We start from the raw sequence: 13,560 nt of genomic DNA on the forward strand, positions 1-13,560 counted from the left end.
CTCATAGAGGAGAAATAGGCACAATACCTTGTCTAGGTAAGTGGCAGAGCTGGATGTGGATTTGTCCCTGACAGATGACAGAGCCTGGGTTTGGTCCACAGGTCCATAATGCCACCTGGTAAGGAGAGTGTTTTCCAGCCATGAGAGCCCCCTACGTGTTGGGGTCAACTCCCTGAGGAATGTGGAGAGTTAGGGGGGTCATCCTTCTGCCCAGTGCTCCTAAGAACGGCCATGAAAAGGAAACGAAATACTGATAGAGGCTACAGCATGGACGAACCTTGAACACATCATGCCAAGTGAAAACTTCTATTTATATGAAGTGTCCAGAACAGGCAGATCTAGGGTGGCAGAAAGTAGATTAGTGCTTGCCTCAGGCTGTGTGCATGTTTTGAAGTGGGAACTATGTTTCCCAAAATGTCCCTACGTGAAAAACCCAAGCTCTCTGACTTTCAGAGAGTAGAAATGGGGAAATGGGGAGGTAAGTGGTCTAGTGATTCTTGGGGGGAAAGAAGAATGTTCTGAAATGAATTGTGGTGTTCGATGGTTGCACAATTCTGAATATATTAAGGCCATTGAATTGTACACTTTTAAATAAATGGTGAATTGTGTGGTGTGGGAATTATATCTCAGTCAATCTGCTAAAAAGGGAGAGAAAGATGTTGGAGAGACTCAGCATCACAATGGGTCAGCAAGTCATGTGAGCCGGCAGTTCCAAGCTGAAGGCACATTTTATATGTTTGTCATCTCTTGTTTCATGTCTTGTACTGAGTCCATGACAGTAGAGGAGACCATGAATACAGTTTGCACTGCTAGCTGTGAAATACCATAACCAATTTAAAATTGGACTTAGATTTTGTTATTTTTGCCAGAGGCTTATATGTGCTCTAAAATTATTGGTTTATTCATGCTGAGAAATATTGACTTTTTATTTCAAAACAGATCTACAGCCCTAGCTAGCTTCCAAACTCACCTTGAACTCCTAAGTTGGGGTAAGCAAATACATCGATGTGAAAAGAAAAGCCTTTGTCCCTATTGTGTCTTGGCAGAGTGGGCCCATACTTCTTCAGCTCTGAGAGGACAGAGTGTTACCATTGGTTGTTATTGGTTTGTTGGACCTGCCCATTCTGTTATATTCATTTGCTCATTACAATAGTTCAACAACACTCACCGAGTTTTCTTTTTTTTTTGAGACAGAGCCTCAAGCTATTCCCCTGGGTAGAGTGCCATGGCATCACACTCATAGCAACCTCCAACTCCTGGGCTCAAGCGAGTCTCCTGCCTCAGCCTCCCAAGTAGCTGGGACTACAGGCACCCACCACAACGCCTGGCCATTTTTTGGTTGCAGCCATCATTGTTGTTTGGCAGGCTCAGGCTGGGGATTTGAACCCGCCACCTTAGGTGTATGTGGCTGGCGCCTTAGCCACTTGAGCCACAGGTGCCGAGCCTCACCGAGTTTTCTTTAAACATTTTCACTCTTGGGCAGGTTGGGTATCATAAAAGTTGTCCTTTTGACTATTTTTATAGATGCTTTTTTCAATCTAGTTGGAAAAAGATTGGAACTTTCCATTACACATTATTATGACTTGTAAGTAATATGTGTTAAATCTTGGCTTTTAATACCACCAAATGTACTTGTAACCTAAACTGGAATGGAAGCAACTGCTTTGCCAGGTTGCAGATGACTTTTCTTCCTGTTCTGTGCAGGTAATTTATGATCTGTGCAGAGAGGAGCTTACTGTACTCTGAAATACAATGCTTATTGACTAGGGACTCCCTGTGGCCCAGGCTCTGCACAGCTGTATTTAAGAAGTCCTGTAACCAAACATTGGAGATGTGGGTCAAGTCTTTGTTAAAGGACATCAAAAAGGTCCAAATTCATGACCACAAAGCACACTTTCTTAAAATCTTCTTCATGGGCGGTACCTGTGGCTCAAAGTAGTAGGGCACTGGTCCCATATACCAGTGGTGGGTTTAAACCCGGCCCCGGCCAAAAACTGCAAAAAAAAAAAAAAAATCTTCTTTACAATCTCTCTCCCTCAGTCTTCCACGCCTGTCTCAGCAGCCATCCAATTCCCCAAACTCCTGTCTCAATCCTCCCTCCCAGCTGATGTGCTCAGCCCCACACTCAAGCAGTTTTCTTCCTTTTTGATGCTACCGTGTAATTTCAACTTGGTAAAGTCAAAGAGCTGCAGCTTTTTCTACCAGTTCGGTGAATTCCTTTAATCTTAGGTCTAAGCGTGAAGTTGCTTCCTGCACACACTCTTGCTGAGGAAGAGAAGGCAGTGTATTCAAAATGAATATATTTTCTACCTTGAAAGTCAGAGAGCTTGGGTTTCTCACATAGGGGCAGTTCGGAAATGCTTTTGGGAAATATAATTTCCACTTTATTTCTAAACAGAACATCTTGAGATGAAGGAATACTATGGGAACTTCCAGGAGTGGGCATTTGTGGGCAGAATGTTCTAAGGGTGTTGTCTACCAAGCAGGGCCTGCCTCATGGGCCAAAATCTATTATCTTCATTTAATGCTCTGTTGTCACCCTCTTAGGAAGGACAAGGAATCCCTCCTGTTCATCTTGAATTGGGCCCTGCAAATAATGTAGCTGATCCTGCTACTGAGGCAGAAGTCCCCCAGTGTCGCTCTCACCTAGGCTTCCTCTGCCTCTACCCACTGCTGCTCAGCAGAAGATTTTTAGGTGCTGCTGAAACCTTGAAGTACTTGTCAGGGAACTTGTCCCTGGTGACCCAATTCTCAGGGTGCTTGAGACAAACTGGAAAGTGGGAGAAAATAGGGACGGATTGGTTCTAAGTGGTGAAGTTATTATTGACACCCATGTGGAAATGGGTGTCCCCTTCTACAAGTCAACTGTTTTGACCTTGTCTCTCCCAAGAGCTCTCAGCTCAGGCTTTTGCTGCAGGGCCCTCAGTATCCCTGGATGCACAATTTCCTGGTCCTCACTACCCCTCTTAGTTTGTGCTAACAGCCCCTTCCTTTCCCTGGGCGCCATGATGCGGGAGAGCTGCTCTGTACAGTAATAAGTGAGGTACTCCTGTTTGGATAGGGCTCAATGCTATTTCCAAGCTTGGGGTCCCCCAAAGGGTGGGTGTAGCTGAGTGGCACTGGCACGTATCTGCTGGGTAGAGGAGAGAGGAGAGGGTCTTCCATACAGCTGTGTAAGCTGTGCACTTTGCAGCTACAGGGGCACCTTCCATGCTGAAGGTGTCAGCTGGCCCCAGGGTGGCAGCCCCCTGAGCTATGTGATTTTGAGTAAGTTGTTGAACTTCTCCGAGCCTCAGATTCCCCATTTGTAAAATGCAGGAGGCATTAATAACTATCCTGTAAGTAGTTTAAAGCACACTGAATGGAAGAACATCTCTGGTGACTAATCAGGTGTTTGGTGCCCGGTGGTATCAGTGAATTTGAGCTTGCTCAAAAACGTGAGTGTAGATGCTGTCTCCCCCTGGGGCACCTGTTTGGTGCTTGGGAGGAGCAGGAGTTTCTCAATTTCAGAATATCTCCCACCTGGACAGTCTTTTAAAGGCAATCCACTCCTCTTTTTCAGAGGCAAAGATGCATAGACACCTTTTTAGCACAGAGTGAGGAGACTTTAAGGAGAGAAGGAGATGGGAATGAGAGGAGATGGTACTTGCTATCGGTTGGTGGGATTCTTCCCTCTCAATCTGAGTTCTGGCTGCTCTGAGATCTGCTTCCGACTACTGGAGGAGTGGTCCTCAAGTCCCCTCCTGCTAGGGGACATTTGACAGGATTTGGCCCAAATGCCAGCAGCACCATGCTTGGGAAGGGCTGCCCGAGGCTTGAGTGCAAGTGAACCAACAGAGTACCTGTGCTTTCTCGAATGCCTAAGAAGATCAGAGATCCTAGAATAAATGGTAGTGTTGGGGATTTTTATTTTTCAGATTCACGTGGCATGAAAGGATGACAGACTCAGGAAGGCCTGAGAGGCGCACGCTGTGTTTTTTATCTACATTGCTTTCCCAGAATGTTCCTGAGAAGTCAGACGTCATGCTCCGCTGCATAATATCTGGTAACCATCCCTGGGCTAGCTGATCACCTCCAAAATCTCCCTGCAGACTGGGCTTCTTGGCTCATAAATGCACTATTAAAACATCACGGGGTTGGAGGGGGGGTGCAGTGGCTCAAAAATGTAATCCCAGGACTCTGGGAGGCTGAGGTGAGTGGATTGCCTGAGCTCAGGAGTTTGAGAACAGCCTAAGCAAGAACGAGACCTCTGTCTCTACAAAATAGCCTGGTGTTGTGGCGGGTGCTTGTAGTCCCAGCTACTGAGGAGGCTGAGGCAAGGGATCACTTGTCCCCAAGAGTTTGAGGTTGCTGTGAGCTATGATGCCATGGCACTCTACCCAGGGCGACAGAGTAAGACTCTGTCTCAACACCCCGCCCCTACCCCAAAACAGAAAAACAAACAAATAAAAAAAATCATTTGGGAAAATTACCTTGGTAGATTTTTCTGAGTAATTGATGAAGCAACTAAACCCTCTCTATTTTTTTCTACGAGATTTCTTCAAGTGACTTCCTGGACACAGTTTAGCAATCTCTACTTTACGTTGTGGTTCTGGGTTAGGCTGCTCTCACATTGGTTATTTTTTTTTTCAGATAATTTACTCTTAATTTCCTGTAGCACATAGGAATGGCATAAATAGCTTCACTTCAGTAAATGTCCTAAACTCTTCTTCTGTTACTCTTCAACTGATCTGCCCAAACTGGCTAAATTAGACTCCCACTCCTTGCCTTCTTCAGGCCCATATTAACAAGCAGTGAAAAGGCTAAAACAGAGGCAAAGGGTATCCGGTAGAGAAAAAGACCAGGACTGGGATTTCTTCTGGATTGGAGAATAAATGACTCAGAGGTGATCAAGTATTGGTACCCCCAACAGTAAAAGAAAATAGAAATGAAATAATTGGATAGGGAAGTGGTACCTTATACCTTTAGGGTGGTTCTCTTTTCTTTCTTGGATTGTGCCTCTACTCTTTTAGAATGTTAGGATACCAGTAGTGTTTCTTGAAGACAGAAAACTCTTCTTTTGATCCCCTTTTTTCTAAGTCCAGAGGGAGGATCCAGCTTTGGAAATGGCCACCCCTCTCAAACAGAAGTCATAGTAAAACCTTGTCTTCAGCCTAGAGGCTGGAGTGTAGAACTACACAAGCCATGTGCTTCCTTTGTTCACATGGTTGATGGTCATTCAGACAGGTGAAGAGGTGCGAGTTGACTGAGTCTTTACAGCAGAGCCCCCATGTGTCTGGATGTGCCCTGTATCTGGCTGCTGCCCACCACCCACATGTTTGCCAGCTACTTCTGAAACCTTTAGGAGGTGGTTCTCAATAGCCGAGCCAAAGGTAGGTTCAAAAAAAAAAACAAGGGGAGGATTTTCAGGTGAGGTTTCCAGCAAGTGCAGGGAGAAAAGAGAACCACCCACAAGGTACAAGATACCACTTCCCTATGCGAGTGTCATTTCTGGCTGATTGTTCAGATCTATACCGCATAGAGGGAAAAAACCAGTCAGCCACTAGGAAACTGGGGGGAAACCAACCAGCCCCGCTGAGTCTGAATGAAAAACTGGAGTCCACGGCTCAGAATTAGTTCCTTAGGCCCAGCTCTATCACATAGTTCATTAAAAAAAAAAAATCATATACACCTAAAAAGGAGCAATTAAATGCTTCCTAAAAAGGAATCTAATAAAACTACCTGAAAGGGGGACACAGGCAGAAACGAATTACAATCAGCTCTCTGGTGATTTTTCAGAGAAGCCCACTTTTGGTGGTCGAGTCTGTAAGAGGCTCTGCCAAGCAGCCACTGGAGAAGGATTTATCCTTGTGTGTGGGTCCATCTGCTCCTACCCCGAAGGACAGCCAGCTGGGCACCTATCCAAGGAGGAGACAAGGAGGAAGAGCCCAAAGTTCTTTGCAGAGGTGGCCCAGCTGGGAGACACAGAGAAAGAGACAGGGACACGGACTGTTCTCAGGCCCCGCCCCTGGTGCAGGCCTCCCCGACTTTGTCTCGTCCCCTCCTGATGTCTTTTGGCTTTCCTCTTTCTATAGCCTTAGAACAATACGGAGTTCTTATCTTAGTGCTCTCTGGGGTTGCTTGTCAAAAAATCATGTGGTAAATAAAACAGGAACACAAGAACATTCCTGGAAGGAATTTAGAAAGGGGCAGTTTCCAAATACTGGGCTTTCCTTTCCTTCCTGTATATATGGTACATTTTGACAAATTTTCAGTGACATGAAAGGCAATGAGAAAGCTGTTTAGGCTGGGAATAGTGGCTCATGCCTGTAATCCCATCACTTTGAGAGAACAGGGTCCAAGATCAACCTGGGCAATATAGCAAGATCCTTTCTCTACAAAAAGTTAAAAAAAATTAAAAAGAGAAGACTCTTTGGAACGCACTGGAAACTTTCCTGCCCCAATAGTAAGAGAGAAAAAATTCCCCAGGGGTAGATGAAATTCCTGGGGTTTTTACCAGATTAGCTCAAAGGCACATCCTGATCAATCTCAAGGGAAGGATGAAAACTTCTGAGGGAGAAAGTGTAGCTCAGTTTCTGTGCTGACATCAGTCTCACGTGCACAGTGCCAGCCTGGGAAACTGCGTTCCAGACTCCTTCACCCTCAGGAAGAAAATACTGTTTGCTAATCTATTTTCTTCTTTCTTTTGTACCATCACTAAGACCCTCAACTTTGAGCACTGTTAAAGTACAATTTCAAAAAAGGTAAACTGATTTCTATGCAAGTATAAAAGGAACATTTCAAAGATTTTATTCAACTTATTAGTTAAAGAGGAAACCAGTAAGTATTAGGGCCTGAGGAACTAGTTATTTATAAGCAAGTTAATATGGTAATGTTGGGATAAAATTGCTGGGTTAGGTGTGTAACTGGTTAGTAACCCGCAAGGCACTAAACTGTGACTTAAGATGTTATCTTTTCTGCTGGGGGAAATTATTTGCATGTGAATTGGATAAAAATGTACTAGTAATTGGTAAAACCTACAACATATGACTTCATGAAATCTGGGAATTTTCATCAGTAGTTACTATTGAGTGAAAGAAAGCATGTACCCCAAGATCATTCGTGGATGGGGTTTCCCCCATTTGACTTTGAGAAAAGATTCCATCCATTTCTTTGCCTTCCAAGTATTGGATAGCTTTTCTTAATGGCTCCTTTAGATGAGGAATAGCATTTTTCATTTCGTATTCCCAGTCCTCTGCACAGAACTATCTTAGCTGCATGACCTGTTCAATGGTTCTTACTGAATAGCACATTCATGAGGGGAAGGGTTTTTGGTTCCCAAACAGACATAACCCAGTGTGCACACTCCTAATACTTACTGCCTGATCATATTCATAGCTTTATTTTTCCTAAAAATACTTAAAGTAATAAGAATATTCTTATTTCTTTATCATCAGGTCAGCCCAAGCCAGAGGTAACTTGGTATAAGAATGGTCAAGCCATAGATGACTGTGGCATTGTTTCCTGTTATGAATTCTTTGAGAATCAGTATATTCACCTGTTACACCTCTCACGGTAAGTGGTTATGCCTCCAGGGACTGTTTACTAACATCCCTATATTCTGTCATGTGCTGGTTACTATGAGGTAAGGACAACAGATTGGCTCATGTTTGCTCTTGGAGTCCTAATTTTAGATGCTGTTGGCAGGCACCGGCCAAGGCATTGAACAGTGATAAGTAACAGAGGAACTCTGCCCAGTAACTAATTATACTCCCCTAATTTGCTGCCCTGGATGGTGTCAAACTTTATCTAGAATTTTATTCAAGGTGATCCAGCCACTGTCATTCATTAAATGAGCATTTCATTTAGTCTTGTTCTTCCCTGGAAAGGTAACAAAGCAGGAGGGGACCTCAGCCTTGTCATCTCACCTTCCATGGGTAAGAAGGAAGGGGCTGACCATGATCACATAGAGAATTGGTGATGGGTTGTGGCCAGAAGCCTTCTGTCTTTATTTTAGGAATGGTGTGGTCCATTGTAGTAGTTTCTAATTCTTTTTCATTCCAAAGAGATCAAGAAACTCCATATGTCAGGTAGAGAAAATGTGAACTGCTCTGGTTGAAGCTGGGTGGGAAGTCTATGTATGCTCTTGGTCCCCACTGCTAGTAAATGGGTCATGGTGCCCTCAAGGGGGCTCTGAGGAGCAGGATAGTTCTGCAGAACATGACAGGAATAGTAGGTGTGGGCATGCGCTGATAGCCTTGGATCTGGGAATAAAATAAAAAGACTTGTTGAATTCCAGTTCTGCCATTTTCTTGGTGTGACCCTGGTCAATTATTTAATCTCTCTGAAATTCAATTCCTCCATCTGTGAAACAAAAGGGTGACTGAGAAAATGAAAGGATTTAGTGCCTGGAGAAGTTTTGGTATGTAGTGGCTGTCCAATAAACGCTGGTTTTTCTTATCTCCCATCCATCCCTTTGGTTTAAAGTCATAATATCAGAGATCATTTTACAATGGTTGAAATGCTTGATTCATCTCACTGACAGCTGTCTAGTCTAGCACTCAAGATATCTATTTATTCACCTATTGTTTAATTCCTTCAGATAATGCTTATCAGGCACCTACTGTATGCCACACATTTGGCTTAATGCTAAAAATGGAGGTGAACAGCACAGACATTGTCCACAGCCTCACAAGACTTTGACTCCAGCATGGAAGACAAGTAATGAACAGATAAGGCCATTCTTCCCTTGCTGTTCCATGTATCTGACAGTTAGCCAAATTGGTGTTTGCTGCCCCTTGTCCATGGCTTGGACTTTCCTGCCCCTTTATTCAAATCCTGTCCATTTATAAGTGATTCCAATTACCCATGAATCTGTCTGGTCTCAAACATTCTCTTCTCTTTTGATTTTATTGCACACACCTCCCTTTAGGTGCTTAGTTATTGCTCAGGCTGGAAGAACAATGGGCCCTGGGCCTCACAGGAGGGAGGAATCCTCTTTATTTTATACAAATGCATACCCCAGAGCCTGGTATAGTGCCTGCAACATAAACATTTCTGGAAAGGATGGACAGGTGAATCTATCTATCTACCTACCTATCTACTTCTATCTATCTATCTATCTATCTATCTATCTATCTATCTGTCATTGTTGTTAGTTTGTCTAGATCAGTATTGGCAAACTTTCTTTGTAAAGGGTCAGATACTCAATTTTTTAAGCTCTGTAGGCCAGTCACAAAAATGATCCATGACTATTCAACTCTGCCATGGATAATAGGGCTTTTTTCTTAAACAGTATTGTTGTGTACCAATAAAACTTCACTTACAAAAACAAAAGAGGGGCCAGATTTGCCCTTTTGGCTATAGTTTGCCGACCCTGGTAAGATCCTGAGGATCCACACACTGAACTTCTTTATGTGTTTTCTACCCTTGCTTGTCTCCCTCTGAGCATTCAAACATATTTCTTTATTAATTTTAGTCTCACACTAAACCAAAATATTGTACTCACACTTTAGCCCAAAGAAATGCTTAGTGTGTGCTCTTTTAAGAACTGAGAGTTGCTATTAATGTTTTATGTTATGCTGGTCAAAGTGAGAAACACAAAACATAGGGAAGAGAAGCTTAGGAAGGGAACTTGCACTGTGGAAGAGGCAGGGAGACACTATTCTGTCTGAGGTCCAGCAGGGTTAATAGTTCACGCTAAAAATCAAAGACTTGGTGGTGCCCGTAGCTCAGTCAGCAAGGGTGCTGGCCACATACACCTAGGGTGGCGGGTTCGAACCCAGCCCGGGTCTGCTAAGCAACAATGACAACTGCAACCCAAAAATAGCCAGGTGTTGTGGCGGGCACCTGTAGTCAGTCTCACCTACTTGGCAGGCTGAGGCAAGAGAATAGCTTAAGCCCCAGAGTTGGAGGTTGCTATGAGCTGGGACGCCATGGCACTCTACCCAGGGCAACAGCTTGAGACTCTGTCTCAAATAAATAAATTAATTAAATTAAATAAAAATCAAAGACTTATACTAGAATCCACACTTCCAAGCTCCTGGGGCTCCTGGACTGCCATTTGGAAAAGCAGCCCACCTACTGGGAAAAGTATTCGGTCCCAGTGCAAGAAGTGGTGGTAGAACAAATTGATGATGGATGTGGTCACATTTCGCTGCTTAGTATTGCAGTAAATATGCCCGGCACTAATGATCTTTGAAAGTTCTTTTTATGCCAGTGGTTCTGACCTATGGCTGCCCATTAGCTCTGCCTGGGGAGCTTTTAAAATGCACTAATGCTTGGGTTTTACCCTTGACCAAGTAAATCTAAATCCCAGGCAATTCCAATGTGTTGTCCAAGATGAAAAACGCTCTCAATCCCAACCATTCAGCTGCAAAGTAATTTGAATTATACCAGTATGTTAAATGCTGGTTAGGAAAATGAATGGTATTTTGTACAAATGCCATTCAAAGATTAAAAGTTAGTTATTAGTTAGATATTAGTATCTCTAAATTTTCTGCCCTGCACCTTACACCACTGGATTAGCTCAGAGACCAAAGAAAAGTACTTATCTTTATTTACCCTCGTATGGTCTTTGGGTCATTGAATCTGAGTTCTTAGATATTTGAAAGCTCCTGTTTCTGAATTTCCCAAGAGCCTTTAATGGTTTCACAAATCTAGCCTGCAGTTCTGTTTTGAGGCTGAGAGCCCTGCTGTTGTATTTAGGGACCTTTTGATTTTTCTCTCTTTCCTGTACCCGGGAGTCCCCTCTCCCCGAACTCACTGCACTCTCCTCCCCATCTTACTCTAATCTCATGAACCCGGGCACTTCGGGCAAATGAGAGGGCTTGGAAGGGATTTATCAGTGCTGCCATAACCTTTACATCACCACAGGTCAAGTGTGCTTGGCAGGGGAGAGAAATGGAAAGCCAAGAAAGCATTCAGAGGGAGAGAAAACATCAGTCATCACATCATGGTGTGCACTGTTGCTTAAAAAAGAGTTTTCGTTCTTCAAAGGATGTGGGAGTTGGGAGGGGGGAGGAAATGCAAATAGATGTTTTCTACCTCATAGTGAAAGCAAATCGCAATGATGTGTATATAAACGGGGAATTGTGGTCTCTTGTGAACACAATTTAAAAGAGAGACAGCAAAGCGATAGATAAAGATCTGTCCAGGAACCCACACCTCGAGAGATGTACCCCCTCCTCAGCAAGGAGGCCTCCTTCGGTGGTGGCAGTCGCGCCACCGTGTTTAGAAAGCAGGAGGAAGGTAAGCAGACAGGCCAGGACAGCACAGTGCAGCGCAGCCCAAGCCTGGCACATGAGCGTGAGGCAGCTCTCACGCTCTGGCTCTCTGGGCAGCACAGCCCTGGCAGAGGCTGGGCTGGGGGGCAGGCCCTGCAGAGTGCTGGCCAGGAGAATGGCATGGTCACCACAAACCCATCTGCTTATGGATTATACATGGTTGCATAGCATCCCCCAAATCCATGTCCACCTGGAACCCTGGAAGGCTATCTTATTTGAAAATAGGATTGTGCAGGTCTAATTAATAAAGATGAGCTCCTACTGGATTAGGGTGGGGCCTAATTCAATGACTGGTGTCCTTATAAAAAGAGAAACAGACACAGAGATACAGCAGAGGGAACACGCCATGTGAAGATGCTGACAGAGATAGGGGTGACGTGACTACAAGCCAAGAAATGCCAAGAATTGGCAGCAACCACCAGCGAGGAAGGGGCAAGGGAGGACACTTCCCTGCAGCCCTTGGAGGGAGCATGGCCTTGATGGCACCTTGATTTTGGACTTCAAGCTGCCAGAACAATGAAAGAATAAATTTCAGTTTGTGGTTGTTTATTGGCTGTCCTAGGAGACCTGGTGCACATGAACAGTCTAGTGAAAGGAAGTGCGGTCATTTGCCTGCCACAGGCCTGGTTCCACACACACCAGCTGGGCTCATCCACACAGGTGATTTTCCACTGGTGTGCCACAATACACGGGTGTGCCATAACAGGCTCTTAGGTATGCCTTGAAAAGTTTGAAAGAACATTAAGTAAATTGTGTTCAAAACAAGTTCAAAGCACAGTAAGTATATTTCTTTTTTTACTTTTTTTGGTCAACATAATTAAAGTGTGGGATAGAAATTTAACCATAGGTTCAAGAATGCTGTGAGATTAAAATAAAAGGTTGAAAAACTCGGATAGACCATCTGGGAGGTGTCTATGGGTCAAGGGGTAAAAACAACTTTCAACTCTCCCCTAAACTGGATATCGATTACTCAAGGATTTGAAGGAGAAATCAGTAAGTTTTCTGGGTGCATTACGCTGCCCCTGGGGGACATTCGGCACCATCTGGAGACATTTTTGGTTGTCACAGCTGAAGAGGGTGGAGTGCTACTGGTGTCTAGAGGGGCAAAACCTAGGGTGCTGCTAAACTTTGGACAGGGCCCAGGGCAGCCCCCTGCAATGAGAAGCAATCTGATCTAAAATATCAGGAGTGCTGAGGTTGAGAAAGCACAGCAAACCACTCCATTTGGAGTGATTCTGTGGGCTGGCTGGCTGGGTCGTTCATGCCGCTTGGGTCAGGCTGAGGATTGGCTGGGCTGGAAGGCCCAATATGGCATCCCCAGCAGGTGGTTGCCACTGTTGGCTGAGCCACTCAGCTCTCCTCCATGTGGGCTGGAACTGGCTTCCTGATGGGGCAGTCTCAGGGCAACTTTTTGAGATAATATCGCTGCAGCATCTCTTGAGTGTCACACCCTCATCCCTTTGGTCACATGCTTCTGGCCAAAGCAATCACGGGTCCCACCCAGGTTTGAGAGGTAGGAAAATACACTGGCAACAGCGGCTCATGCCTGTAGTCCCAGCTGCTTGAGAGGCTGAGACTGGAGGATCACTTGAGCCAGGAGTTTGAGCCCAGCCTAGGTAACATAGTGAGACTCCCATCTCCAATAAAAATAAATAATTTTTTAAAGGCAAGCATGAAACAAAATTTATTGAGAAAGGGAAAGATGGGTTTATTGTCTGTACTTGTCTGTGCCACAGGCTTTCTCTAGCCCCTAGAACAGCCATCAGCTTCTTTCTGTTCATGTTTACCAGAGGAAACCTAAATCCTTTGCTAGACATCTGGAAAACATGAGTTGTTGGTTGTGACTGAGGCTGGGCATGTGATTATAGAGTGAGAGCAAGGTATAGACTTACAAAACAAGATACTTTTGCTATGGACAGAGAATGGGCTCCATTATCATGACAAAGAAAGGCAAGGAGGCCAATTTTTTTGTTTGCTTATTTTAAAGAGACAGGAATATAGAGTCTACCTCTTGAAGAGTGGAGTGGCAAAGTCACATGCAACAAGGCATGCATACTTGGATGAGAGGAACTGCTGCCCAAATTTTATAATCCACTTCACCCTCTATCCATTGATGAAACAATTAATCTTTTTTTTTTTTTTTGAGACAGAGCCTCAAGCTGTCCCCCTAGGTAGAGTCCCATGGCATCACAGCTCACAGAAACCTCCAACTCCTGGGCTCAAGTGAGTCTCCTGCCTCAGCCTCCCAAGTAGCTGGGACCACAGGCGCCTACCACAATGCCTGGCTATTTTTTTG

The 13,560-nt window shown here is 44.5% G+C and overlaps 1 protein-coding gene across 1 annotated transcript in view; it reads left to right on the forward strand.

Moving 5' to 3' along the window:
* Positions 1–3,936: 3,936 nt before the first annotated feature.
* Positions 3,937–13,560, forward strand: part of ALPK2 (alpha kinase 2) — a 98,176-nt gene continuing 88,552 nt past the window's right edge. Inside the window, exons 1-2 of the mRNA XM_003788473.3 lie at positions 3,937–4,045; positions 7,437–7,554. Coding sequence (XP_003788521.1) covers positions 3,937–4,045; positions 7,437–7,554 — 227 coding nt within the window. The remainder of the gene's footprint in view (positions 4,046–7,436; positions 7,555–13,560) is intronic.

This window comes from Otolemur garnettii, unplaced genomic scaffold (genome assembly GCF_000181295.1).
Source record: "Otolemur garnettii isolate 467f Iridium unplaced genomic scaffold, OtoGar3 scaffold00027, whole genome shotgun sequence".
Lineage (NCBI taxonomy): Eukaryota > Metazoa > Chordata > Mammalia > Primates > Galagidae > Otolemur > Otolemur garnettii.